At 38.1% G+C, this 27,723-nt stretch overlaps 1 protein-coding gene across 1 annotated transcript in view; it reads right to left on the bottom strand.

Annotated features, from left to right (window-relative positions):
- Positions 1 to 238: 238 nt before the first annotated feature.
- The window catches only part of TPO (thyroid peroxidase), a gene marked incomplete at both ends in the record, with an annotated part of 48,000 nt that continues 20,515 nt past the window's right edge, over positions 239 to 27,723 (bottom strand). The window contains 8 exons of the mRNA XM_084261168.1: positions 239 to 384; positions 4,013 to 4,183; positions 4,376 to 4,584; positions 8,295 to 8,532; positions 10,036 to 10,206; positions 10,671 to 10,929; positions 17,730 to 18,245; positions 25,345 to 25,551. Of these exons, the coding sequence (XP_084117294.1) occupies positions 239 to 384; positions 4,013 to 4,183; positions 4,376 to 4,584; positions 8,295 to 8,532; positions 10,036 to 10,206; positions 10,671 to 10,929; positions 17,730 to 18,245; positions 25,345 to 25,551 (1,917 nt within the window). The remainder of the gene's footprint in view (positions 385 to 4,012; positions 4,184 to 4,375; positions 4,585 to 8,294; positions 8,533 to 10,035; positions 10,207 to 10,670; positions 10,930 to 17,729; positions 18,246 to 25,344; positions 25,552 to 27,723) is intronic.

The raw sequence follows: 27,723 nt of genomic DNA, 5'->3' as shown, positions 1-27,723 counted from the left end.
CACTATCAGGATATACTTCGCCATTTATATATGGTAGGAATGGAAAATTAACAGCTTACTTCTGTGTCTGTATTATTTATTGAATACCTTCATTTACTTAACAGAATATGGCTGTATATTTATGCCCATGACTGTGTAAGTTTTTTTACATGTGCTAACAACATTTCAATAAATCTCAATTTTATTACTTTTACAACATTGTAAAACAGAACAGAGAAAGTTTTAGTGGACAGTAGGTTCACAAAGCGTTACCAATGCATGTTCTTCCATCTTCTGACAGCTTGTAAGGATCAGTACAGAGACACTTGTAGCTGCCTTTAGTGTTAATGCATTTAGCAGAAGGAGAGCATGGTGGATTAATCTCATTTTCACATTCATTGATGTCTGCAAAATAAATGCACACTGATCAATAATCATTACAAATTACAGAGAGTGGTTACTACCTTCTCAAACACACCTAAAAGCATTCAATAAACATAGGTGGTGTACACTTTAAATGACTCACAGATGCTGCCAAAAATTCACATAGTTACTGTTTAAAGCATGTTGTCGATCAGAGGGGTGTTTGGTTTGATTTCTGGGGCCTTGTTTTTAAGCTGAAAAGTATGAGAAAGGGAAATGCTGGTTTGGTAATACATAAAAAGCTAGACATGGCAATTGGCTGAATTTTCAAAAAATGTAAACTGTAAAGTTAAGATCTCTTCTTGCATGTGTTTATGCCTTAAGAGTTGGAGTTCCTCTGTAAACTTTTTCCATACTATAAAGAGGTTGTGAAAATGATAGTAAGCAGTTCTATGCACTTCCAGATGATTTTGAGAAGCAAAGTTTTCAGGTTAGCTTTAGATACAAAATTTATAATGGTAATCTGTGATATCACTGTGAAGATTATTGTTTCTAGATACTGTATAAATTCTGTGAAATGACAATATCCTAAGAGAATTATGAGCAGGTAAACAATTATCCATAGGAAAAGGTGCATAAACATATTATTCCAGAGGCCATTCAAGACCTTTCACATTCTAATTATATGATGAAATGGGAGTTTGTGTAGAGTGCAGGGAAGAAAGTATTCAGTGATGGAAAGAATGGAGTCCACCTTTTTTTTTTTCTCCTGTGTAATATTTACTTAGAGGACTTGATTCATTTGCCTAATAATAAGTTTTAAACACAGATTTAGTTTTTTGTTGGTCCTGTGTAATATTTACCAGTTTGTTCAATGTCTCTGACTCATGGGAAGCACTTAAAACCCCATATGTGGGCAAATAGGTGAGCCTTCTGTGTCTTCTCTTTTTGCTTATATCCCTTTCCTTCCTTACTGCAAGGTTTGACCTGCTAGTTCAGGCTAAAGTAGCTGTGTCTGATCAGTATTAGAAACTGACCCTGTAGATTTACGGGCTTAGCATTGTCACTCAGACCACTTAGGGAATTCTATCATTGGAAATAGGATCAAATCAGATCCCCCCTTAAATGTTAATACAAAGCAGTAGCTGTGTCCAAAGCTATCAATCAAGCACGAAAGTCAAAAGACTAATCATGCAATGGATAATCTTTAACTTCAGAACCCTTAAGAAACACTAACTCTCGAATCACTTCCCTGAAGCAGGGAAATAATCTGTTGCTCAGGCTGAAGATTCCTAAGTATTACTCCTTCAAGATTGCATTTTGGGTTAACTCCCACTGACTTCGTCATCGTCTGGGAAGGAAAACCTGCACTGCATTTCAAATGTTCTGTTTCAGCTTTTGTAGATCCATAGTTACACTACCTGCTAACTAGCAAGCTCTTTTTTCCATCACTACGTAGTGCATGACAGATCTTACCAGCCTACCCTACTACTCAAAGGGAACAGTAGTTTATGAATGCAAAGTAAACAGTTATCTAACAGGAGTAAGGTAGTAATTACTATAAAGAAGGTAGCATAGTCTAGGAGTAATGACTTCCTGAATCCATAGAAATTATTTCTGTCAAAGCCAAAGTTAGTAAGCAGGAATTAACAGCTCTCAGATTCCTATGCTTTTGCCAGCAGGCCACTCTGTCTTTTCCAAAGCAGCATATAATTTTGAAACCATCTGCAGAAATGCTAAGCTCTATCCTCCTCATTATATTGCTTGACTTATTCCTAATTTGCTGAACATTTAAAAGAATGGAAACACATTGCACAGACATGCATGGAACAAAGTGCTTTCTGCTGTAAAACTCAAGTAGCATCTGCATAAGTGGGTTTTGATGGTTTTCTTTTAATAAAGGCATTTCTTATTTAATATATGCAGCAGCTTGTTTTCCTATAGCAGATATACAGTCTTTTGTTTACATTACTGAACATATTAAAAGAAACTAGGACAAGGAATGATTCATTCATATAACTTATTTATTCACTTTGCTGCCAGAACATTAATCTATTGAAAAGATTTTATTATAATTCATTTAACAGCTTTATTTCTTTATATGGTATTTATGTGGGTGGAATTCAGTGGATAAATAGGATTTGAATAAAGGAAAGAGCTGCAAATTTCATTTGACTTTTTTCATACCAGGTATACAATTAGAATGAATAGCTTTCTATTCTGCTGTCACAGAAATACTGATAAGCAGACTTTATTGAGGATCAGCTGCAGCACTTGCATTCAAATTAATTTACCACCATCCATAATATATTCCTAAATATGGCCTTTTCAGGTTTCATTTTGTCTTATGTTCTTATAAAGCTGAGCAGTTTGAGTATATGTTTATAAATATATATATACTCACACTCTCCATTATAAATACACACATTTGAAATATGAACAGAAAGAATTCATCCTTCATGGCTATGAAGAGTGAAGGTCTTTGTTGTGGTTTAACCCCATCTGGCAACTAAGCACCACACAGCCACTTGCTTGCTCCCCTCTGTATTGGGATCGGGGAGAGAATCAGAGGGTAAGAATGAGAAAGCTCATGGGTTCAGATAAGAAGAGATTAATAATTGAAATAACATCAACAACAAAAAATAATATAACAAAAGGGAAAATAACAAAAAGAGAGAGAGAAAAAAAAGCCTGCAACGAAAACAAGTGCTCACCAGCTGCTGACCAATGCCCAGCTGGTTCCCAAACAGTAGCTGCTGCCCCTGTCAGCCAAGACCCCCTAGTTTGTATATTGAGCATGATGTCATATGGTAGGGAATATCCCTTTGGCCAGTTTGGGTCAGCTGTCCTGGCTGTGTCCCTTCCCAGCTCCTTGTGCACCTCCACATTTCTCACTGGCAGGACATGAGAAGCTGAGACCTCCTTGACTTAGTGCAAGCGCTAAATATTTGCCACATTCTCTTTCTTCCTATCCTAATTTATTCAACACTATAAAATAAGACAAAAAGAAAAGACAACAGAATATCTAAAATAACAGGAAAATATTTCCCTGAAAACACGTGCGAAAAGCCAAAAGATACCATCTTCTAGTGATTTTTCACTTGCTCTATTTTTGTACCTGGAGAAGTAATTAACTTGTGGAAACTTTTTCACAGCAATTTGGGACAGGGGGGTTGGAACTGAAGTGATAATTATTTTGTTTCATTTCACTTACTTCATGGTTTGGGTATTTTTGTCATTTTTGCTCAACTTACTAGGTTAATATATGTACAACTGGTGCTGGGCTCATTTTGTATCCTGAGCATCCATTGAAACAATGCTAGGAATATGATACCTGTCTGGCAGTGATGATGAATATAGGAAGAGGCAATGTATTATTCTGATTTGTGGGTTTATTTTTTTTCCCCAAATGGTTGTTAACAGACTCAATTTTTACTTAATTATGTAATTTTTAATGACATTTTTCTATCATAAACTTGATTGGTGAATGAGGATGAGTGAAGATAAAGATAGCAATTCTAGAGCAAAAAGAATTTCACATTATCATGTTATTGAACCTATAAACCTAGAAGATTGACTACAAGAGAGCATGGGATGGAGTAAACTTCTGATAAGCTGTGCTGGACTTAAGCTTTTAGAAAATTCAGAAACAACGCACAAAAAAAGATACCTATACAACTGGGAGCCTCAAAATTCCATCCTTTACTTGTGCAGGTTAATTGTGTTTCTCCTCGTAGTTCAAATCCATACTGACAGGAATAAGTCACAGTAGACTTTCCAAATTCCGAACAGTATACAAAATCACCATTTTCCACGCTCTTTGGTGTCCCACACGTTTCCTCTACAAAGAAGCAGAGAAAGAAGGAAAGAGTTTCTGAAAGAAGGATCCAGTTTCTGAGTGGTAGAAATACTGCAGGTCTATAGGAAACCAGAAACTCAAGACCTACCATAACCAAGGAGTTATGCTAATTAGTGATGCTCTACCTGCTGATTACTCTCCCCTGTCAGAAAAAAATGGTAAATAACAGATTACCTTCCTGATAGAATTCTTGCCAAGCTCCCAAATTCATTGCAGGAATATTATCACAGTTCTCAAAATCCTGTGGAAACTTTCCAAGTTGAAAGACATCTGCTGGCACTTCAGAAATTCCTGTGTTGTCACAAATCACGCGGGACAATGAGTGTTTTTGGAGTTCATGCTTTTGAGCTTCTGTGAAAACATTATCATTTTCCCACCAAAATCTGGAAAGAATGATACAAATGTTTTGAAAAGATTAAATTCATAGAGATGATTATTCTTACTTTCACAACGACCTATGGAAAAGACCAACCCCCACCAAAATGTAGCTGGAAAAAACAATAATAAAGTAAACACCATGATCTTATATACTCAGATTGAAAGTCAAGAAAGGTCTAGTGTGAATCCAACATACTTGTCAACTTAGATGATGTATTAAAATCAGATAGTTAAAATGATTATTTATTCAAATATGCAGAATTGCTTTTCCTTGATCATATGTTGCCACAAAAATGTTAGAATCCTGAGCAAAAACTTGGAATGGATGATTTTTTTAATTGGATGCTTAATTTTATGCACATTTGTATTCACTGTGCACTCGTAAAATATTTTAAATATAAATTACAGGATATTTACAGGAGTAGCCATAATAGATTTCCCCATGCTGTAGCTTTTGAATTCTGCTTGTCATTACAGAATGGTTGCTATAAAAACAAGTATTGCCAAATACTTCTCTGTTTAATGTGGAGGTCCTCATTTGCTAAGAAATCTGTAGATATGTAGATTAATTCTAGCAGAAAATTGTTAAGACAGTAATTGGGCTTTTGATCATTCACAAAGGTAGGCTAAGAGAACTGGCTGGAACAGAGAGGAGCTGCTTTTTCCATTTTGTCAGATCAGTCAGGAGAAAAGAACAGAAGAACCAGTTGGTGCTGCAGAGCTGTATCAATTAAATTATATATACTGCATATAATATACATGGTGCATACGTGCATGCTTATGTATGAAAATATGAAAGGGAAATAAAACTTTTATACATAAACTCACATTATATACATTAAAAAAATATTCTGAAGAGTTTGATAGCACATCTGCATTAGTACACTAAACAGTAAAGCACTGTTGAACTACTAAGACAGCCTCTGTGATATTCGGACTGTTAGGGTTTTCCCAAATGCTGTGGTAACATGTCCTAGGAGCATGAGCAGTAGAGTACGGGTATAATCACACTACACAAACTGACCTCAGGTTTGACACAGTACTTGAGCATCCATAACGCTAGGGTAACAAGGCTGGGGTTTCTAGAAAGGTCTGTGGTGTTTGTGCTTGCATTTTTATGAATGAAAGGGAACAGCAATGCTGACCCTGTGCAGACCTGCATGTGTACAGTGGTAGGGTTTTGTGAGCCCCTGAAATGCTACTGTGAAAAGGAGAAGTCTGATAGTCCTGCTTATGTTCTGGGGAACATGTATGCTGCTAGTATGCTCTTGGGGGATGACGATATTTTCAGGGGAAGTAAGGTAAGTGCATGTGAAATTTTGGCTTTAGATATAGTTAAATAGTTTCCCACATCAGGACAGTTTTTGGAGAAACCTGTTCCAACTTTGTGTGGGAGGAAGACAGGACCAGGGATGGGGTCGATGTCCCATAGCTCAGCCACACTGTGACAGGATGACGGAGAAACTGGAGAGAGACAGAGAGAGAGAGAGAGAGAAAAGATGCCTTCCTCTTACCACTCACTCATTGTCCGCAAATTCCTCAGGGCATCCTGAAGCCTCACTAACCATTCTCAGTTCCCTTTCCATAACCAAAGCCTTTAGAAACTTTGCTCCATTCAGCTCTCCTACAGATTTCATTTTGTCCTTCATATACATTAAAAAAAATTCTCATTATGAAATTCAGTTTTATCTACTCTTCTGAGATGGTTTGATCAGATCATTATTTTTTGATCTGCTCAGCAGACAAGTGATTGCTCTAACAAAGTTTGGTCCAACAGATATGTATCAGGTAATCCAAATTTTACAGGTGAAAAAAAAAATACATGAGGCACAAGTTCCCCTGTGCAAAGAATGAGAAAGTCAGCTTCAGGATTTTTGTTGAACCACTGCAAATCCTGAGATCAAGAAAAGATTTGGAGTAGGAGGCTACAGGAAAAGAAAGTAAAGTCTGATAGAACAAAAACAAGTTGTTCCAGGTGATTTGGCTGAGGACAAAGACAGTGCCTGAGTTTAGTACTTTGGAAAAAAGAAATCCCTTCTTGTTTTGTCAGATTACTGACAGATTTTGAGGCTATCAGGATGAAATTCAGTCAGTCAAAAATTCCACTTACTCCTGATTTCTGAACTTAAACAAGTATGTTACAAGAGATGTTTTGAATTCCTTACTAACTGACATGACAATTAGGATATCTAGTAAGCATGTAGCGTTACCAGCTCAGATATAGATAATATACAGTACTTTATCTAACAAGGCACTGCAATAAATGTTAGACTTTTCCATTCTTATACGTACTGTGTGACAGCTACAACATGTTGCTATGTACTTCTGACTTCTCTTAGTTCCTTATCATAGTATTGGTGACAGAACACCATTTCACACTTAAATTAGTGGACGCAAACCTTGTGGCAGAAAACTGGGAACTTCTTTTATTACTAGAACTCTCTATTTCTCAGTGTGGAGTCAACATTAAAATATGCTTAAGTTTAATTAATACTAGAAGTGTCATAAGATGTTGAATAGTAAGTAGTATTGTAAGGCACTGAGTAGTGGAAACAAGGCTGGAAGGGTTTCAATAGATTATCCTTTCCCAGATAGGGTCAAGTATGCCTATATGACTCAGAAGACACTCAACCATGTTTTCAACACAGCTGAGTGGAATGTTTGTTGTCTATACAGTTTGTGCTAATAAGATACCACCTTTATGATTAACATCTCTTTTTCCTGTGAGGTAGTTAATTGACATCTTTAAAGTTCAGATTTAAATTCTACCTTGGATGCTTATTTACATAATGGTTTCTTTTGACAACAGTGACTTATGAGAGGAGCTTAAAGGTGAACATGAGGACCAGCTGTACTTAAAACACCACTACTGGTGTGGTGTGAGCAGTTTAAAATTAGTTTTCTCACAAGATTCAAAATTACTGCCACAAGCACATAAGGGAAATGAAACAAGGGTTGGCTTTATAATTGCTTCAGGAGCAGAAGCAAGATATAAACTGCAACTTGCACCCTGTTGTGACTGGAAGCTGTATTTCTCCCGCCTTCCTGGTGTGGAGGGTTGAACTGGCACAAGACCCTGGAGGTGGTTGTGCAGGATTGAGTGAAGAGACATCCTATGCTTTGTCTAGTGAGGCAGTTCTGAGAGCACTCTACACCCCTGTTTCATGTAAAATCAGGTATGTGAAGTTTTTGCCATCCCCTGTAGGAAGCTCTCTGCTATTCCTCGGACTTTGCTGTGATTGCATGAAAAATGTGGTTCTTCCAGTTAAGGACCCTGAGCCCAGTGGAGCCCCCAGTGAATGAATAGCCTGCACAGTACTCCATCCATCCATCCATCCATCCATCCATCCATCCATCCATCCATCCATCCATCCATCCATCCACACACACACACAGAATTTGCCTGTCCCTGGCACAATTAACTGCTGGTGACACCCTGTATTTCCACCAGAAACGCAGATTTGCGCATCTCACTAACAACTGCCACACAATCTGGAACTGGACTACATACAGACCAAAGAAGAATAAGCAAAGCTCACCCAACAAAACTGAACGAATTAAGATAAAACTGTGAAAATGGCTGGGAATAATTTGTTTAAAGCATGTTTAAGTGTCGTGTGTTCTTATGTTCTGGGAAGTATCTTCACATATCTGTAAAATCTCCATTGCTTCTGCTTCTTTTACACAGTTGCTTCAACAGATTGAATAAACTCACCTGTCACCATCCCTTAGTGCTTTCATTTGCTTTCCAATTATACATGCAAACAGGGGACCAGTTCTAGCACCTGGAAGAAAGTCTTCGACGAGACCACCAAGCCAAACGTCAATATTGCTGGGATTATGGTACAATTTCATTATTTTTTCGGTGACCTTGTGATTAGTTATTACTGTGTTCAGGTCAGCTTGTGTTTCCAGTTTTGGTAAACCACAAAATTCTCTCCAGTCATTATAACCTGCCAATATTATGTTAAAAGGAAGATTAGACATGACTGTTAAGGTTGTTGCATGAAATTAATAACTTTACAGCACTTTTCTGACAACTTTAGTCATAGTTTTAGACAGTTATGTCTAAAAATAGATGGATTTTTATTGGTTAAATTGATCAGGGAAACGATGATAAGATCTGAAACTACAGGATATGTAATTACTACTTCATTTTCATGAAGAAAAAAAAGGTTTAACATTTTTTTCATGTATTTAAAGAATTAAAACATAATTTTAGATAACAGGAATATCCACTGTATCTTGAGATTTCCAGACTAGGAATATGGGAGTTAGAAGAAGAGTGAGTAAGAAGTTACCTGAATGAAGTTAGTAACTAAAGCACTTTACTAAGAAGACTGTAATGGGCACATGTCCAAGTCTCTAGAAAATACAGTTCTTTTACATTCTTTTACACCATTGGAATCAACCCCCCTCCCATCTCCCAACAAAACTTTAATTTCTGCTCTGAGAGACTAAACCTGCATTTCTACCTTCATGTAGCTAAGAGTTTTAAACTCCAGGCCAGAGTCAGACTTCATTGCTTCTGTTCAGGGAAAAAGACTTGTGTATTCCTAGCTGTGGAGTCACACAGGAGAAATGGAAAGGGGTGTCACCCAGAGACATTAATGCCTTTTGACAGTCAGTCAATGGGTGGGACAGTGGGTTCAGAGCATAGAAGGGCAGGCAGGATTGTTTCTTATTCATGAAGACAAGTGATCTGATCAGGCAGGGAGGCCTTGGACATAAATTTAGAAATGAAAAAGAAAGAGACCCTGCCATGAGTCTGCCATGCTGAAGGTTGCTGCTTCTGTTTTCAGTAACTGTGCAATGCTTGTAGGACATTTTTACACAGGACTGGGAACCTATGGTATATTTTAGCAGCTGATGCAATCAAACTGAACTAAGCTTCATAGTTTTCCTCTAAGCTGAGACACCAATAACCTAATGGGCTAATGCTCCTTGATTGTTATTAAATCTTATCCTGACCTGACTGGAGTGAGAAATATAGTGCAAAAAACAGGGACAATTATAATATTTCTAAAAATTAGTTGTACATCTAATTAAGCCATCTAGACCACTCCTGGAGGAAACATCTCAACACCTTCTGGGGTCAGTAGAGCTAATGAGATTGTATCTAAATCGACCTGACCCACAGGCTGGGGGCAGCCTGCTGAAGGCAAGTAGCTGCTGCAGGTAGAAGCCCTACTTCTTAAGTATCTACATGGAACATACCCAGATCCATGCAGTAGTATCATCCTTCCAGATTCCAGACTTAGCAGTGTATTTTAATTTCAAATGCTGGGGAATATTTTGTTTCCATCAGTTAAAAATATTAGCATCTTAAATTTAAAAGAGACTTAAATTACTGTTTTAATTACCTAAGCTATTATTTAAAAGCTTACGATTACATCCCAAATATTAGTAACAGTTTAGTTATCAGTTGGAAGAAAATTCAATAAAAATCAACAGACCTGGGAGTCCATGATCACGGCCACGCTGCAGATTTAATGATGCTAAATCTAGTGAACCATTATTGGTCAACACAAACAGTTTTTCTGTCAACTCCTCATTCAGCAGTTGATCTTGCACCTGAAGTTTTGCTGAATGTGCTAGAAGACCCCTTAGTAAAGGATCCAAGCCACCTTTAAACACAAAAATAGTACAATGTTATATGTATACATACACACCATTGTAACTTAACATTTGAGAATGCCTGTATGTTTCTATGTTTTTTAAATTTTGGCCATATAGGCTTTCACATTCAAATACATGTACTAATCTGCTTCACATTGAAGTAGAAGTAATAGTGCTGTGAAAAGGATGCATCTACTTCCTGAGGTGTAACAAAGTATCTTCATCATTGGTCATCTATCAGTAATCTATTGTCAATCTACCAGACTTGCTTAATCTGAAAAGTGACTTTTGTCTGATTCAGACAGCTCTTCAAATCAGAATAATTGTTCCAGATGCTCTGGAACCTACTCAACAATTTAAAATAAGTGATGCAATGAAATATTTGAATTTCTACTCCAAAGTCAAGATAGGTAACCTTAAAAAAAATAAGTATGATATTCTGAAAAATCCCCAAGTTTAAATAAAACCATACCTCCTTTAATGAGCCTCCAAGGACTAAAAAATACTTCATGTAAATGAAGATCTGGGAGTTCTGGATCATGTAAATACTGTGCGTTCAATCGCCTTACTATTGGTTGGATTGTTGCATGACCAAAACGAAAAGCAGCTGTTGAAAATATGTTAGAAACCGTAGGATTCACTGTGGGATCATAACCTGTATAAAGGCCAATATACAGATTAAAAGCATCTGGACCAATGATTTTGGGAATGTAATCTCTTAACATAATAATCTGAAAGAAAAGGAAAAGAAACATTTATCATTCAGTGTTTTTATAGATCAACAGTAATGATTCCCATGTGCAAAATGCCTTATTCTTCTCTAGTCTATCCCCAAGCATTTGGCATGGCAAAGAACAGTGTTAGCTGGTAAACAATATTCTTATTTTTGCAGTGAGGAGACAAAGGGCTGGAAAGAATCAGTGTGACAGCCAGGCCTCTGTTAGCTCCTGCTATAAATGCTAGACCAAAGGACAGATTACAACTGTTGCCCACTTCCAATCCACAGAGGTAATACAGCTCACAGAGATTTAAAGGGCTAAGATTCAAAGCCCTGATTGAGATGGTGTCAATTATAATGCATTTTAAAACACCAGTAAAGGCATTAATTACTATAAAATTTCTTGAGAATGGTTGTTGATTTTCAGACATGTATTTGTGGCACAAACCCTGTTTACTGAATAATTTGAAATGACCAGGCTTTAAAACACTGGTGCCCACAATCTTGGTAGACATTTTATGCTAAACTTGAGCCAGTTTATAGACTCCTAAAAATCCACTTCAAAAACAAAGTGCTGATAAAAGCCTTCTGTCAAACACTTTCATAATGTAATAGCATTACAGTCACATGAAAAAAAGCATTTGAGTAATCATGACCACAAAAAAAAGAAGGAGAAAACGATCTAATTTACCAAATAAAATGAAAGTGCATTATAGGTTAAAGATTACACTGAACTCAATAAAGCATAATGGGATGAATATGAAGCATAATGATCTCTATAAAATACCTTATAGATTCAATATAATGTGCAATAAAATATACAGACAAATGTATTTTGAATTTGATATAGTGCATATTGAAAAGCTAGCTGGCATAAAATGACCTTATGAAAAACTTGTATCTTTATTTCAGTCATGGCACAAAGACAAGCAAATGCCTCCAGAATTCACTCACTTGTCTCAGCAGACAGACCTAACAACCTCTTTACTTTTTCAGGTTAGATCATGCAGTGAACAAAATATTTGAAAGACAATAGGTTAGAATTCTTTTTACAGCTCCTTTAATATACCTCATTAAGAAAATTAAAATAAATGCAAGAAATTAAAATTGACACTGCCCCTTGAGAAGTTAACATTTTTCTATGTTCACAATGAATTTGCATTCTTTCTTCTATTAGTTTTAGAGTTAGTTTTTAAAAGCAAAGATTTTAAATAGGATTAGGTTAGTCATGGACAGAAACATCCTGATATGACTATCATTTTTTTAAGTCATTGTAAATGAAATCCCAAGCGTGGCTGCTTGTAAAGGCCAGATTCCCTGAAGGAAAAGGCAATTCAGATTTTTCATATGCCAAAGACAGAATTAACATCTTAATTTCTTGTTTCGTTGGTGGGGGAAGAGTAGTTGCCATTTCAAGAGATGAAAATTAAAAGGCTAAGGTAAAAGGGGTCTTATGCTTGCCTTGAGCTAGGAGAGGCATCTTTTTGATCAAAACTTCAGATAGCTAAATAAGGCTTCACAAAGTGAATGTGATTTTTAGACAACACAGAGTAAGAAGGTGTTACTAATACAGCAGATGATGCTACCAGAAATAATCTGGAGTCTGACAGAGAACTGTATCTAAAGTACATCAGCATGTAGCATTCAATCTTTGTGTGGTCTCTAAACATAGTTTGCCTGAATTTGTCTGTGTGAAGGCAAGGAGAGGATCACTACAAGTTCTTCATAACTGACACATATACAGTTTTTAAAGGTGTCAATATCTGGCAAACATCAAAATTACTTTTGTTACCATTTTTTTGCATGCACTCACTGCTCTGAGACAATGGTTCGAAATTTTTTTTTTCCTTTCATATTTGGCATAAATAAGTCTAATACTTTCCTTCAACATAGTTTCTCCTGTGGAAACAAAGGAATATTTTTGTTTAAAAATACGTCAAAATCAGAGCCAGAAAGGGGCTATGTGGAAAAGAAATGGCAAAAAGTGCTTTACCATTTATTACTCACTTTGAGTCTATTTACGAATAACTTAACATTCAGGTGTTTGCAGCAGCGTAAAGGAATTTATGTGTATATAATGAGTCTGAATCTGCAAGGCACTGGGTGGTCTCAGCTGCTCATGACATTTATGAGATAACTGGTAATCCAAACTCCTCTTAGGAGACATTTAGCACCTTGTAGCATTAACTCCAAGCCCCATAGAAGTCTCATGAAGAAAGTAATTCTAATCAATAATGTCATTTTTTCTACTGTTTCATGGCAGTCATTGTCTCAGTGCCTAATTCAGTGAAAAATGATGACAAATGGGTGCTGTCTTTTAAACAGAAGCCCACATGCTCAACATCAAATGATTTCAGGGGTCTATATGAGCAGATAGCAACAGAGGGATTGAGAGCATTTAAATGTTTACTAATTTAGTCATATCAGAGAAAACAAAATTTGGATTTCCTAATGATTTGACCAATCATTTGGTAAGTATTCAGTCAGAAACAGAATTTGAGTAGTTACTAGACTGTCAGAAAAGGCTTTGTACAGATTTTACTCATGAATCACATGTTCACTAATTATAGAAAAGGAACAGCATCCTGACCTGCAAACACAAAAATACTCCAAGTTAAACAGGTTGTTTGTGTGAAAGGCAGCATCCCCCTCCTTCAGAAAGCAGAATTACAGCAGGGGTTCCTAAATGTCTTTATGAACTTGGTGAGCATCCTGGCTGGGTTTGCCTCCAGCCTGGGTCACCTCCAGCAGAAGTTAGTCATACATTAGATATTTGGAAATAATTCCAGATGGGTTTTTTTGTTCATATTAAAAGTTATTTCAAATTAGGTGCAAAAGATACAAAAATTCATATTACTTCTTATAAAGTTCAGCAGACTTTATTTGCCAAAATCCCTCCAGCATTTTCCGAAGTAGGTGTGAATGGGGAAAAATGAATGAAAAAGGAAAATGTAAGAAAAAAAAAAAAGGCTGGAAGAGGAAATATAAAAATATATGAACTATGATAAATAAGACCAAAAGTGCAATTTGCCTTTGCCATTGGCCAGAGGTAACTGCAAAATGATAATACTTCACTGAGACAGCGAAGACCCAATTAAAGGAGGCTTCTGCACCTGGGAAACATTGCAGAAATAATAGAGATCGACCAAACAGAGCAATGATGTTTAATTCATTAAAATGCTAAGCACAGTTGGTTTGAAGTTCTCACTGTAGATATTAAAGGATTTACAGATGATGCTGAAGTCCTAAAATTTTCTATAAAGAGTGATTATATGACAGTTCAATTTTTAATAAATAATTAACATATTGTTATAGTTCTGTTAATGGTCTGAACTATACGTTTTATAAACATGAGTTATGACAGAATGCAACACATACTTTTTTGTAATATCTATTATTTATCAATTTATCTTTTATAGCTTCATAGAGTTTAAGCTCTGAGAGGAGTTATCTAATCATCTAATTTCACAAACAAGTTTCATCTGAGTTTGCCATGTTGAATCCAATAATTATAGTTAGGGTAAAGTATGTCAGCCTCAGAAGACATCCACTTTCAACCCATGCCTCAGATCATGGCAGAGAAGTAGGGACATAAGATGTTCAGAGAACACAAGCAGATGTAGAAAGAAGTGAATAAAAGCACCTTTACGCGCACACAGAACTAAAGGCAGTTGTCATCTACAATTGGGATCAACTGGCAGTATCATCATTAGCTCAGAGATGGTTCTCTGAATCTGTAATAAATCAAACGGAATTCAATTCAGATTGATCTCAGAGACTCCTGCTTCACTGTGGCTCGTGCCACATCGTCTGACTTCCACAACCCAAATGACACATTGGGGAGACATTCTCTTGGAGGAACAGCACGTGTGCTTGCAAGTGCATCCTGCAAACCACGTGTGTATGAAATATCAGTGTACTGTAGTTGCATAAATGTGAATTTTTTTCAGTTTTGTAGTAAGTGACAATGAAAAAGTGTTTTTTTGCCAAAACACTAGATAAACCAGAGTATATATTTTTACCACTGTATGCTGCAGTGTTCATACTTTGGAGTTAAACATATACCATTCCTGTAAAATACAAAGGGAGAGAAAAAGGCCTACAATGCAAGCAAAAAAACCTGTCCAGGATATCAGCAGGCCATTGCTGGGTTGGGTAACACGTTAAATATTGGCTACTAGATATATTTATTCTGCCAAAAAAAGTAACTAGGAGGAAAAGTATGGTCTGCAGATACTTTTTCACTCTCTTTATTCTAGAAAGAAGGAAAGACTTTTTGTTCGATTCTTTATAATTATACACCCACAAGCAAAAATTACACATAAAAGTATTAATTCCAAAAAGAGAGAATTTTTGGAACATGTAGCAACTGAAACTAAAATTTGGAATGGAAATCTCAGGTAACTTCAACTAAAGCTGTCATTAGTGTGCTGGTTAGCATACCACATTAATAGAGATACTCCAATTATCTCCCTTGAATGAGTGTCTCTGAACCAGCTAGATATAACTCAAACACATTTCTAATAAGCCATAGGCAAGTCTCATTAGTCTGTGATAGCAGTAGAGATAATGAGTAGCCCGGATTCATGCAGGGATTGCACGAAAGTATTTTTTTTTTCAGGTCATAATGCTACTGGATGTAAATCAGAAGTGCATGAACACACAGAGGCCTACTTTTAGACTTGTGCTTTTCTTCCAATAAGTATTAAGAAATATTCTGACTTGTCAGTGCCATTATTTTAATGTAAACAGCCATTTACTGCAAAAGAACTGCCATGGTTAATGTAGCCAGAAATATATAAAAATGACAAACTTTTCAAAAGGACTGATTAATTACAGTTAAAGTAAGTTATTTTTCTGAAGTTACCTGGCTTTAAATGAAAATAACAACATCCCAGAGAACACAGGTGGTTTCTTAAAGGAAGCATTCTCCATATAATGCTGACTAAAAATTGTAGCAGAAGTAGTGAAAAGTCTTTCATCAGAATTGTGAAATTGTCCTCCCTTCTGACCCAACTGAACTCAAAAAAGTCTCTTTTTGGCACTGAAAAAATCTGTTTGCAAGAAGCAGAAAGTATATGAAAGTCCTCTAGCCTTAGTATGTCTTTGGTTCTGATATTGCTCATCCAGGTAACATGCAGGCAAAATCACTGTGTCTTAGGCTGTCTGGTTAAAGGTGAATCTCCAGGAATGCAAAGGCCCTGATGAGGCTCAGAGGAGTAACCTGAGTAATCAAACCCTTGAAAACGCACTCTCCAAGGCCACCAGGAAGAGTGGCCAGATCTGGAGCCCAGGTGTGAAACCCACCATAATTGGCCAACCAAAGAAACTGTCCCCCAGGTGCAGTACAAGCTAAAGGGGCAGTTGCCTGCAGGGGTAGGAGCGGTTGTGAGGTGCAGGGAGGAGAGGACCCGGGGGCACTGTGTAAGAACTGTGTTTGTGGTGTCTTTAAGGGGATTGTGGGAAGTGTGAAACACTGTGGGTACTTGGGAAAGGCGTGGTGGTTACCACATGGGTGGGGAAAGAGAGGGGTCAAGTGGATTTGGCCAAGATGGACTGGAAAAAGCTTGGGAAATAGAGGAAAAAGAGGCTAAAGGGGGCTGTCTGAGTGTGAAGAGTTAGCTGATCAGTGTGCTTGTCTGACTGAGCCCTGTACTTGATCTCTGCAGTTTAAGCTACATTCTTCTGAAACCATATTTCTCACTACCCCTCTGCGTCTGTGCTCCTTTCTCTGACCGTGCATGTGTGATCACAAATGATTTGCCAGCCAGACCAGAGATGATGAGCAGCATAAGAAACTTGACGACCCACAAAGAAAGTGAGAGTGCTGTTCCCATTAGTATGACAGCAAAGGTGTTCCTTTCGATGTGTGTTGGTTGGTGTGGCCCACAGTACTTGTGTGTGAGTGTGCCTCCACAACCATGCCTACAGTGCATAAATTCTTGGCCTTGTGCTGGCTGGACCTGAGGACAGGGAGCCATCCATCAGGGTGACAGTGAGTCCTGATGCCATCCGGATTTGAATGCCTCTAACACTACAAACAAGCAGATTATATTTTGTGCAAGAGAAATCCTGTTGAATGGTTTAATTTTGTTTCATTTATGATAGAGTCACATGAAAGTCTGTAGGATCCAGAAGCTGTCCACAGGAAATATCAGAACTGTGAGGGAAAAAAAAAAAGTTAAAGTCTGCATAACTACCTCAGTGGTGGAGTGAGGAGGGACAAAAAGGTAAAATACTGAGTAGAAATAAATTTTACTATTCTCAGGTCTAATACAAACATCCTTAGGCACTATTTTCTTCTATGTTTTCCCATATTTATTTCTCCTGGTATATCCTATCAAGAGTATCCCTTGAAGTTTATGCATTAATACATCACAGTCATTTTTATACAGGGAAATTATTAATCTATATAATTCCTATGAGAAAGTAAGCATAGCATTTGAACACCATGCAAATGCAGAGACATTAGTTTTTAATTGTTTCCTTTACCAAAAACAAAAAAAAAAAACACTACAAAGAAATGCATCTGAAAATGCCTCTTCAGTAGAAAAAATAGACACCAGAGAAGCCTGCAGAAATTTGTAGAAGAGTTGAAATTGCCATGAAAACTGGGACACTGCAGTGGTTTGGACAAACTAAGGACAAGGACATTGCATTCAGGGAAGTGGAAAACAGAACAGACTTTGAATATGCCAAATTTGAAGTGCAGAAATAGGTGGCAAAGAAAAGGTAATATCGTCTCCAAAGCCACTCACAATTCTGTTCTAAGGTACTTCCTGCAATGTGTAGATAAGCAAATAAGCAGCCAACCTGATGCAGAGCACCGATGATTTTTCGTGTTTCTTGGTAGACTGTCTCAGCGGTCCAGTGTCTGTTGATGTTTTTGAGGGCTCTGGCCAGGCGGTTGTGCTCTCTCAGCCACAGTGTGTGCATAGCTGCCAGAGATGTGACCTCGCTGGATCGGCTGTCCCCAGCCATAAAGCATTCAATCCTCTCACCTTCACTCTCATTTGGGTCCTGTGCACAAGGTGATGGAATCCGGTCCGTAAAAGGCAGGTATTCCCTATGTTTATCATGATATTTAATGTTTACTCTAAGAAGTCCTTCTTTGCTTGTTAAATTTCTCAGCTTGTTTTCGACAGCAGGGGTACTGCCATAGACAGTAGAAGCATCAAGGAAAGAAGTTAGGCCATTGATCTGTTGTCTTGGATTTAGCGCTGATAGATTTCCAAAAAGAATGCCATGATCACCAGTGCCACACGCAGGAGATGAGCGGTAGAAGGGCAGGCAATCCATCCCTGTGGTTAATGTGTCATCTGTGGTTACCTGCATTAAAAAAGCACATGTATTTTCTGAGATGAAGGCAACAGTTGTGGATGTTCAGTTAAGGCTTTTGTAAATATTTCTATGTTTGTCTTAGTTTGCGGTTGTTCAGATCTCATTTCCTGAAGGATTTTTTCCTTCACATCAGACTTAAGCAAAAACAGGATCCAACCAGTTTTATGCAAAGACATAAATAAAACCCAAAAGCTTTACTCTGTCATAAGAGGAAGCTGCTGGTGTAACCCCTTTTGCCTAGAACTACACCTAAATTAGTCTGCTTCACGTTCAAAATTCAGCATGAAATGTATCACAGTGAAGACTTGAACATCTGGTCAAATTATGTTCTACTGAACAGCAAATGAAACAGCAGGTTTACATGTATATATAAATTGTAATTTATAGTTTCAGTGTCTGCAGCAGCATGCTCTAAGAACGTTGTTTCAACACTTAATCCAGCTTTGTAACTAAAAAAAGCATATGGAATTATCCTTTCTGCTTTCTGCCAGTCCCCTCCCAGTCCTCCTGCCACATGATTTTAGAGTGACAGGTGTCTTACAAGTATTAAATTTTAACTGTTTTTATAGAAAGCAAAGACTGTGCATAGCCTTTTTCCAGTCCTTTAGAGGTTTGACCCACACACAGTTGAGAAACCAATGTCGAATGGTGACCCTGTGTTTGTGTGCTAATCAGCATGGACATAGTCTGAAACAGCCTGACATGGGTAAACGGTGTGAGAGAGACGTATGGAAATTACCAAATGAGATTTTGGGCTATAGGTAAGAGAATTAGAACAGAGGCAAAACAAGACAGCTAGAAGTTTTGTCACAGGAGGGAACTTAAAATGGTATGTGAAAAATTTAGCAGATGTGCGGAGGGCAGCAGAGATGGTGGAGGAGAGTAAGGAAGAGGGAGAAGGGTTTTATTCACACTGTCGGGTATCTTGGAGGAAAACTCAGACCATCAGTTCTGCTTTAAAGAACAGAGTCCATCATTTAGGTTAAGAAAGGGTTTTGTTTGTTTTTCAAGTTTTGTTTGGAAAAGAAAATCTAGCAATATTTCCTCACTACCTAGGTTTTGACAAATCAAAGTAGGGTATCTTTGAAGGAAATATGTAATTTATTTCCCTTTTTTTTTCTTTCACCAATTTCTGAAATCAGTAATTTCTCTGCCTTGGGTCTTCCATTTACTTTTTGTCTCTATTCTGAAGTATTCTGCTATTAGTGTGGCTCCTTTTTCCTTTCAGCAGGAAGCTCATTTCATCGTACAATTACCTGAACCTGCTAGACACAGCATTATATGTGTTTGAGTGGAACCTGCTTGTTGCTATCAGGAAAGCCTGGAAGAATTCAGCTTTCAGTGGGAAAAAATTTTAGAGGTGCCTTTAAATTGTTAAACAGCAAGGCTCACAACAAAACATATTAACAGCGAATCGAAGCTCATACTGAATAATCTTTAGTTAACTGCCTCTGCAATTTCAATTCAAACCGTTCAGTGCCCCAGTGGAGAAAAACAGCAGTAATGAACATTAAGGGACTGGCAGAACTGCATAATGCAGCTCTTTTCCTTTTCATGGGATAAGTAGTGTGCAGCCAGCAGCTGAATGTGCAAATGAGAGGTTCCTTATGTTATTATTCAAATAACACCAAAAACAATATGAGGATGGAAAAAAAAAAGACCCTTTTCTGCTGAAATGGGTACAGAATCACTTTTTTTTTTCCAAAACTAATGAAGCATATCCATATCACTTTTTTTTCCTCTGCCTTACATAATTCTATAGGAAAAAAACCCCAAACAACAAAACTGTCTCTGGCCACAATAGTTTTCCTAGTACAGCTGCATGTTGCTTTAAACTGTTATTACATATGCATGGTTGAACCTGTTTGTGATGAAATGTTTCTATATGTAGGAAAATGAAAAGCACTAATTTTTTCGGTACACTATGATGTGTAACCTGTTATTTCAGTTAAAGAAAAGACTTTATTTTTGTGATTTCTTTTCTGTGGGGAAATGACCTTGTAAAAATATTTTTGCTGTAGACTTGAAAGAAAACCTAGCTTATGGTCTATGAAAGATTGCCAATAAGGAAAACATGAATGTTTATTTGCAGACATGAAACTTGGAGAAAAGTCAATGACCCTATCTGACAGTGAGCTGCTACCTCAGAAAAAAAAGGCAGGGGCTCACTTTGCTGGTTGTTGAGCACGTACAGACTGATCCATTTGTAGCTGAGGCAGTAACCTGACATGTTATGTGTCATCTTTTGCAAATCACCTCACTTTTCTGTGACTGTTTCTTTTCCACCTTCTTGTATCTGAACTAACTGTCTTCAAGCTTTTCAGGATTGTGTATGCTCTGTGTGTCTAACTTATTGTCTTCTATGTAATTAATATTGAATAAAGTCAGAAGCTCTCCTATGAAAGTCTTTCTAATGCCTCAATATAGCTCAGCCCTAACCTGAAATAATCATCTGACAAATGACAGGTAATGTCTGCACCCCTGTTCCATGTGTCAGGCTGCTGTAAAAGAAGTATAAATTAATTCTAGCTTTTTCTTTTCTTTTTTTTTTTTCTTTTCCTTAACTTTTTTTTTACCTTCACACTGTGAGACTCCAAAGAGATACAGAAAAAGGATGCTCTGGCTCTACCAGAAACTACAAGCTCAATGAGAGAATCACTGGATGAAATTCTATAGCCTTTGTTATGAAAATTTCCAGAATAGAAAATCATAACGGTTCTTGCTAACCTATGAATCATTTACTTTCACTTGTTATTAATATTAATGCACTACCACAGCTTTCAATCCTTCATTGAATTGAACTAACTCAGACCATTTTGCATACAGCCTTTTTAACCTGCTCAGTCAGGAGCTCCCTTTCTCTGGTGAAACCCCTGGAGAGGGCTAGTAGCTGTAGGCACATTGTCATTTTCCATGGGTGGATTCTCCCTTGGGTGCTGAAGTTCCAGGAACACAACAAGAGTGCAAACTCCAGCCACTATGTTTACGTTGTTGGATAATATGCTATTGATTTCACTGTCTTTGGAAACCAGACACAGTTTCTTCATATACAGACTGAATGTATAAAATTTAACTGTGGCTGCTTTCCATTGGGCATTACTTTTAGTTAAGATTTCAGGAAGAAAATCAGTTCTAGGGGAAAATAGCATTTTGTTTCAATGTTCAAAAATATTTCTCCTGTCACACTAATAGCTACATCCCCTCTTCTTTATTTTGTTAATACAGTGTCTTATTATTTGACAAGACTACTCATAAAATACTAGACATATAAAGGCAAAAGAACAACCATCTGTATATTTGTCCCTCTTTAAGCTGTGACAGAATAATAAGACAGAGCTGAGAAATTCAATGGACCATGATCATAAAATGAATCTACAAGTTGAGAAACTTGCCTAATACTTACAGGGTTGTGTCTGAATTTCTTCATAGGTCCCCCTCCACCACCATCAGAGTATGAGACACCAACTTTCAAAGGTATCCATGAGCATGCCTGGACCTCATTCCCCTGCTAGGCTGCATCACTGAGAAAGGAACAGCTCCTGGGCTACATTCAGTTCTAGATTTAGTATATGTGCACATAACTTGTCTTCAAGAGCCTCCTTAAAACTTGCTCTGTGATGGATCTCCTTGGAGCTCCAAGATAGAAATCTGAAATATGTCTCTTGGTCAAATGCACTTGTGTGTCTCCTTTTTAAGCAGATGTGATTTCTAGGCTTCAAATAGTCAGGGTTCAGTGATTAGACTTCTATGGTTCCTGTGATCCACATCTGATTCAAGTTATAGGCAACAAAATTGATTTGTTCTCAATTTAAAAGTTTATTTAGCAATAAAAAATGTCTCATGCTTGAAGATCAATACTAATTGCACTGTTTCAAAGAACATGTCATAAACACAAAACACAAGCTTTTGGAGGCTTTTGCAGTTTTATGTCCACAACAAACTGACTTTTAAAAAGATGGGAGTCAACACACTTTGTGTCATATGGTGGAGACACATTCCACCTCCTTTATCGTGTCATGTGAAGCACTGCTGGACTGGACTTCTGCCCTAGCCTCTCCTGGTAAGAGTTTGGAAATGAGAACATTTCTAAGGCTGTTACTTAACAGCATAAACAAAGCAAATAACTTCTTGCCCCAGATGGAAATTTGAGACAAATAGTAAACCAGAGCTTTTTATCAGAACTGTAGAAGAATCAGTGTAATTAATGCTGTTGTGGCTAAACCAGTTTACCCAGACATTCTTAGACGCTATACATCAAATGTGTCCTGAGAATGCGATTCTTTAAAAGTCTAAGCTCTTTCTGAATGCCCTCAAGCTGTTGCTTGCAGACTTCTGAAATGTGTAGATGCTGGTGAGAGAATAAATTCACCTGTCTGTGGTAAAACTGCATGCAATCATTAATTTGACTTAGACTTTCCTCTGTCTAAGATTCTCTCAGCAAATAGAAGATGAGCCATCTTTTAACATAATAACTGATTCAGTTCCCATTAGAGTTATCAGAATATTTTCCTGTATGTTTAATTGAAGTGGAATGAAGTACTTAAGGTGAAAGGACACTGTGCCATAGTTACCAATTATGATTTGTTGAGAGTTAAAGAGTTTTGTTTTCTGATGGAACATATTCCCCACATTTGCTTCAGTGCATAGAGAAGCTGGTCAGTAATCAAGTTCCAACACTAAGTAATTTGGTTTGCTCTGTACAGAGACAAGGGCATCAGTCCAAGGGCTGTAATGAGTGTGGAATTCTCCTGCAGTATGGACAGCATGAATTCTCAGAAACAAAGCGTGGTTTGACATGCTCTTGGCAGAGCAATTCCGAGACCGCCTCATGAGACTGAATGTCTACAAGTCTATGGGGCTGGATGACATGCATCCCAGGGTCCTGAAGGAGCTGGCTGATGTGGTTGCCGAGCCGCTCTCCATCATATTTGAAAAGTCGTGGCTGTCAGGAAAGGTCCCTGGGGACTGGAAAAAAGGTCATGTGACTCCCATTTATAAAAAAGGGAGCAAGGAAGACCCAGGGAATTACAGGCCGGTGAGCCTCACCTCTGTGCCTGGGAAGATCATGGAACAGATCCTTCTGGACGACATGTTGGAGCACATGAGGAAAGAGCATGTGATCTGGGACAGCCAGCATGGTTTCACCAAGGGAAGGTCATGCCTTACCAATCTGGTGACTTTCTATGATGGAGTGACAGCATCAGTAGATAAAGGGAAGGCGACCGATGTCATCTACCTGGACTTGTGCAAGGCCTTTGACACAGTCCCCCACCACATTCTTATCTCTAAATTGGAGAGAAGTGGATTTGATGGGTGGACCATCCAGTGGATAGGAAACTGGTTAACAGACCGTAGCAAAAGGGTGGTGGTCAATGGGTCTATGTCCAGGTGGAGGCCAGTGACAAATGGGGTCCCCCAGGGGTCTGTCTTGGGACCGGTGCTCTTTAACATCTTTATCAATGACATCGATGATGGAATTGAGTGCACCCTCAGCAAGTTTGTGGATGACACCAAGCTGAGTGGTGTGGTCGACACCCTAGAAGGAAAGGAAGCCATCCAGAGGGATCTTGACAGACTGGAAAGATGGGCCTGGGGGAACCTAATGAGGTTCAACACTGCCAAGTGTAAGGTGTTGCACTTGGGACGGAAGAATCCCAGACACAGATACAGACTGGGAGAAGAGCTTCTTGAGAGTAGCCCTGCTGAGAAGGACTTGGGGATTGTGGTGGATGAGAAACTTAACACGAGCCAGCAGTGTGCTCTTGCAGCTCGGAAGGTCAATGGTATCCTGGGCTCCATCAGAAGAGGGGTGGCCAAGGAGGGACAGGGAGGTGATTGTCCCTCTCTACTCTGCCCGTGTGAGGCCCCATCTGGAGTACTGTGTCCAGATCTGGGGCCCCCAATACAAGAAGGATGTGGAACTGTTGAGAGGGTTCAGAGGAGGGCCACAAAGATGATTAGAGGGTTGGAGCACCTCCCCTACGAGGAGAGGCTGGAGGAGCTGGGCTTGTTCAGCCTGGAGAAGAGAAGGCTGTTGGGGCACTAAATTGCAGCCTTCCAGTACCTGAAGGGAGCGTATAAGCAGGAGGGGATTCAAGTTTTTAAAAGAGCAGATAATGGCAGAACAAGGGGGAATGGATTATAACTAAAGGAAGGAAGGTTTAGATTAGATATTAGGGGGAAGTTTTTTGCAGAGAGAGTGATGAGGTGCTGGAACAGGCTGCCCAGAGAGGTGGTGGATGCCCCATCCCTGGAGGTGTTCAAGGCCAGGTTAGATGGGGCCCTGGGCAACCTTGTGTAGATCCAGGCTGGAGGTTGGTGGCCCTGCCTATGGCAGGGGTCCTGGAACTCTATGATCCTTGGGGTCCCTTCCAACCCAGACCATTCTATGATTCTATGATGATTCTATGACTTTGCTACTTAATTTTTTGAGTGTAAGAATGACTATACTTTTAAATTTACAGACAAGTATACAGGATCCTATATTTATATTAATTTATGTTTCTTCTTACCCTCTAACTAGCTTTGAATTCATGTTTTCCATCTACTCAAAGAAAAAGATGATGTATGTAAGTTTCAGCAACTCTCTGAAGATCATTTTATACATACGTTGAAACAATAGCTATCTTCAAAAGTTTGCATTAGCTGCTGGAAATATCTTTGCTTTCACTGAGTAAGGTTAATATCCTTTCACTTTATTTGGTTGGCAATTCAAAAACAGAATTATTTATGACTACTTCCCTATTTTCCCCAATGGAACTCAAAGCCTTGAAGCATGAGAACAATAACATTGGGGTGTAGGGACTAGTAAGGTTTCTCTGCAACATAAACCTGAGAGGTAGAAAAAAATTGATATTTGTACTAAGTACCTTAGCTACAGCTTGTTATCTCTACCAGAAAAAAAATTAAAATCCACCTATTTCATTTTATGGTTGCATTGGGTTTCGCTTTTTTCTATCATTCCCAGTTCTAATATTTCTGGATGATATAACAATTATTTCAATATCTGTTTATCACTAATGTGTTTACTTTGCTTACACGGTTGAAGCCTAGAATTTGTCTTGAACAAATAAATTTAGAATCTTACCTTTATTGGAAAACATGGATTTTGTTTTTCACATGTTGTCTGGCACTCTCTTCCAGTTAGGAAGGTGGTTCTGCTTGTGCTCTGGGGTGTGAATGCAATGTCGTGGTCTATGTATTGTCCCCACACCATAATAATATCAGAATACAGGTCATCTTCAGTAATAGCCTCATTAGATGCATAAATAATTTTTCTTGTCACTTCACGAACCTGGGAAGAGAACTGATTTACACTGAGTGCCAAGTAGTATTTCCTTCTTACAAATTGATAAACCACTAATAAGCAGGTGGATAAAACAGTGATAAAAGCTATATTCCCCCCTCACACCACCACCCCTGCCTTAGCATACATTATGTTGTAGAACATTTTAATGGCTTGCTTAAAAAACAAACCAAAATAGCCACAACAACAACAACAACAACAAACCCAGCCTCTGACAGACTCTTATTTCTGTTCAGGAGCTGAGATACCAGTGCCCCAAACAGATTCAAAGGTATTTCATCTGATTTTTTTAATATATATTTCCCAAATGAGCAGTGTATCTTTGATCTATTCCTTTCCAGAGAATTTTGAAAACTACAAATTACTTTTAGACTGTCTAAAAGTTTTCTATGTCTTCGTTTTCGGTTCCATTAACAAAGGGATTTTGTTTTCTGTGCAACCTCAAATCAGTACGGATGCACAGAAGCTCTGGTTTCCTCAGTACATAAATGGAGCAGCTTATGCAGCCCAGAAGACAAGCTAGGTTGCAAATACATGGTAGCTGAAAGCTCTGCTTCATTTTCACAGGCAGGGAGAAGCAAAAATGTTGCTGAGGCACTTTGGTGGAAGCTGCAGAGAGATACAGAAGCTTTGAGGGGGAACACATGGGGACATCCAGGCTACATGTCCAGCCTATACTAATAACTGAGAAAAACCATCATAGCAAAATCAGAAGTCAGTTTTTGATGATTAGGGTATGATTATTATTCACAGATAACCGCCTCGTGCTGGAAAACATTCCCTCAGATACAGCAGCTTCCTTAGGAGTCAAGCAAAAGGGCGTTGCCTAAAACAGAGTCACAGTCTGTAATAAGTATAAGGGCTATACAATGAATGCATAAGGCAGGTGTGGGTAAAAGGAATTGGTAAGGACAAGGGGCACCATGGGACTTGTTAGGAACGTCAGGCTTTATATTGAAATAGTCAGGAGCAGAGAGCCATAGAGCTCATCAGGAATACAAATCCCTGTATCAGTGTTTTAATAGCTTTGTCAGCCACAAAGCACAAACTTTTTTCTTGCAGTTAGTAAGATTTCCTTATCGCTGTTAACTTGCAAAGCTATGCTGTGTTCTAATATTGCTTTATGGTAATCCCCACAGTTATCTCTCACCTTCACATTATTTGCATGTTGTTTTTTAAAGGATATAGTTGGATAGCTAAAAGTACAAAAAAAAATGTGGAAAACATCTATGGTGCTAGTTTTATTCTATCTTACTTCCAAATAAAGCAGGCAACATTGCTGATGGTCGGGCACGATCAGATTCAATGCAGTCATGTAGTTTTACTTTAGTCTGTTTTATTTCACAAGCATGTGCCCTAATGGATCTAGAAACAGGCAGTTTGTACCATCTACTGGAAATTTACCTGTGTAAATGTCAGGTTTTCATCTTTAAGCGCTAAATTGTGTAGCTTAAAGACAATGTTATTTAATTAATAACATGAGTTAAAGTTGACATTAACACTAAATTCTCTTGCTCATCCTTATTAAACATACAGTGGTTAAAATAACAAAACTTTGAGTCCATTAAAAGTCAGGTTTCAAAGCAATGATGACAAACCAGAAACAGTAAATCCAGCTGAAATCATTGCACGCTGCCCTGGGGAATTTTTCACGCAGTCTACATGCAAATATTTTTGTTCAAACTTGCCTTTATAGCAACCTAGCTATTTTTCAAGAATATAAGCTGCTAAAAATCTATATATATGGCTATGCTTTCTTAGTACAGTCACTTGGTCTATCTAAAAAATTAAGTTATGATTTGACAGTAATACTTGCTCAGTTAAGGTATGCTAACATAGGAGAAATTATATGTGTGAATACACACATGAGCATGATAGCATGTCTATGTGCTTTATAATTTTTTACTCCCAACCTTGTTTCCCACCCTCCTTCCCTGAATAAAGGCACCCTTATTGAAACAAAGAATCATGAAATCACTGGAAAGTCTAAGCTGGCAAGAACCCCTGGAGACCATAGAGTGCAGCTTTCTATTGAAAGCAGGGATTAGGTTATTCAGAGCCCCATGAAGCCAGATCTCGGGTATTTCCCATTAGGAATATTCTAGAAGTTGTCCAGGCAGCCTATTACAAGATTTAATTGTCCTCACAACATATATTTTT

Source organism: Gallinula chloropus (genome assembly GCF_964237585.1).
Source record: "Gallinula chloropus genome assembly, chromosome: 3".
Lineage (NCBI taxonomy): Eukaryota > Metazoa > Chordata > Aves > Gruiformes > Rallidae > Gallinula > Gallinula chloropus.
Note: the sequence above shows the minus strand (reverse complement) of the source record. Positions and strands in the feature narration are given on the sequence as shown.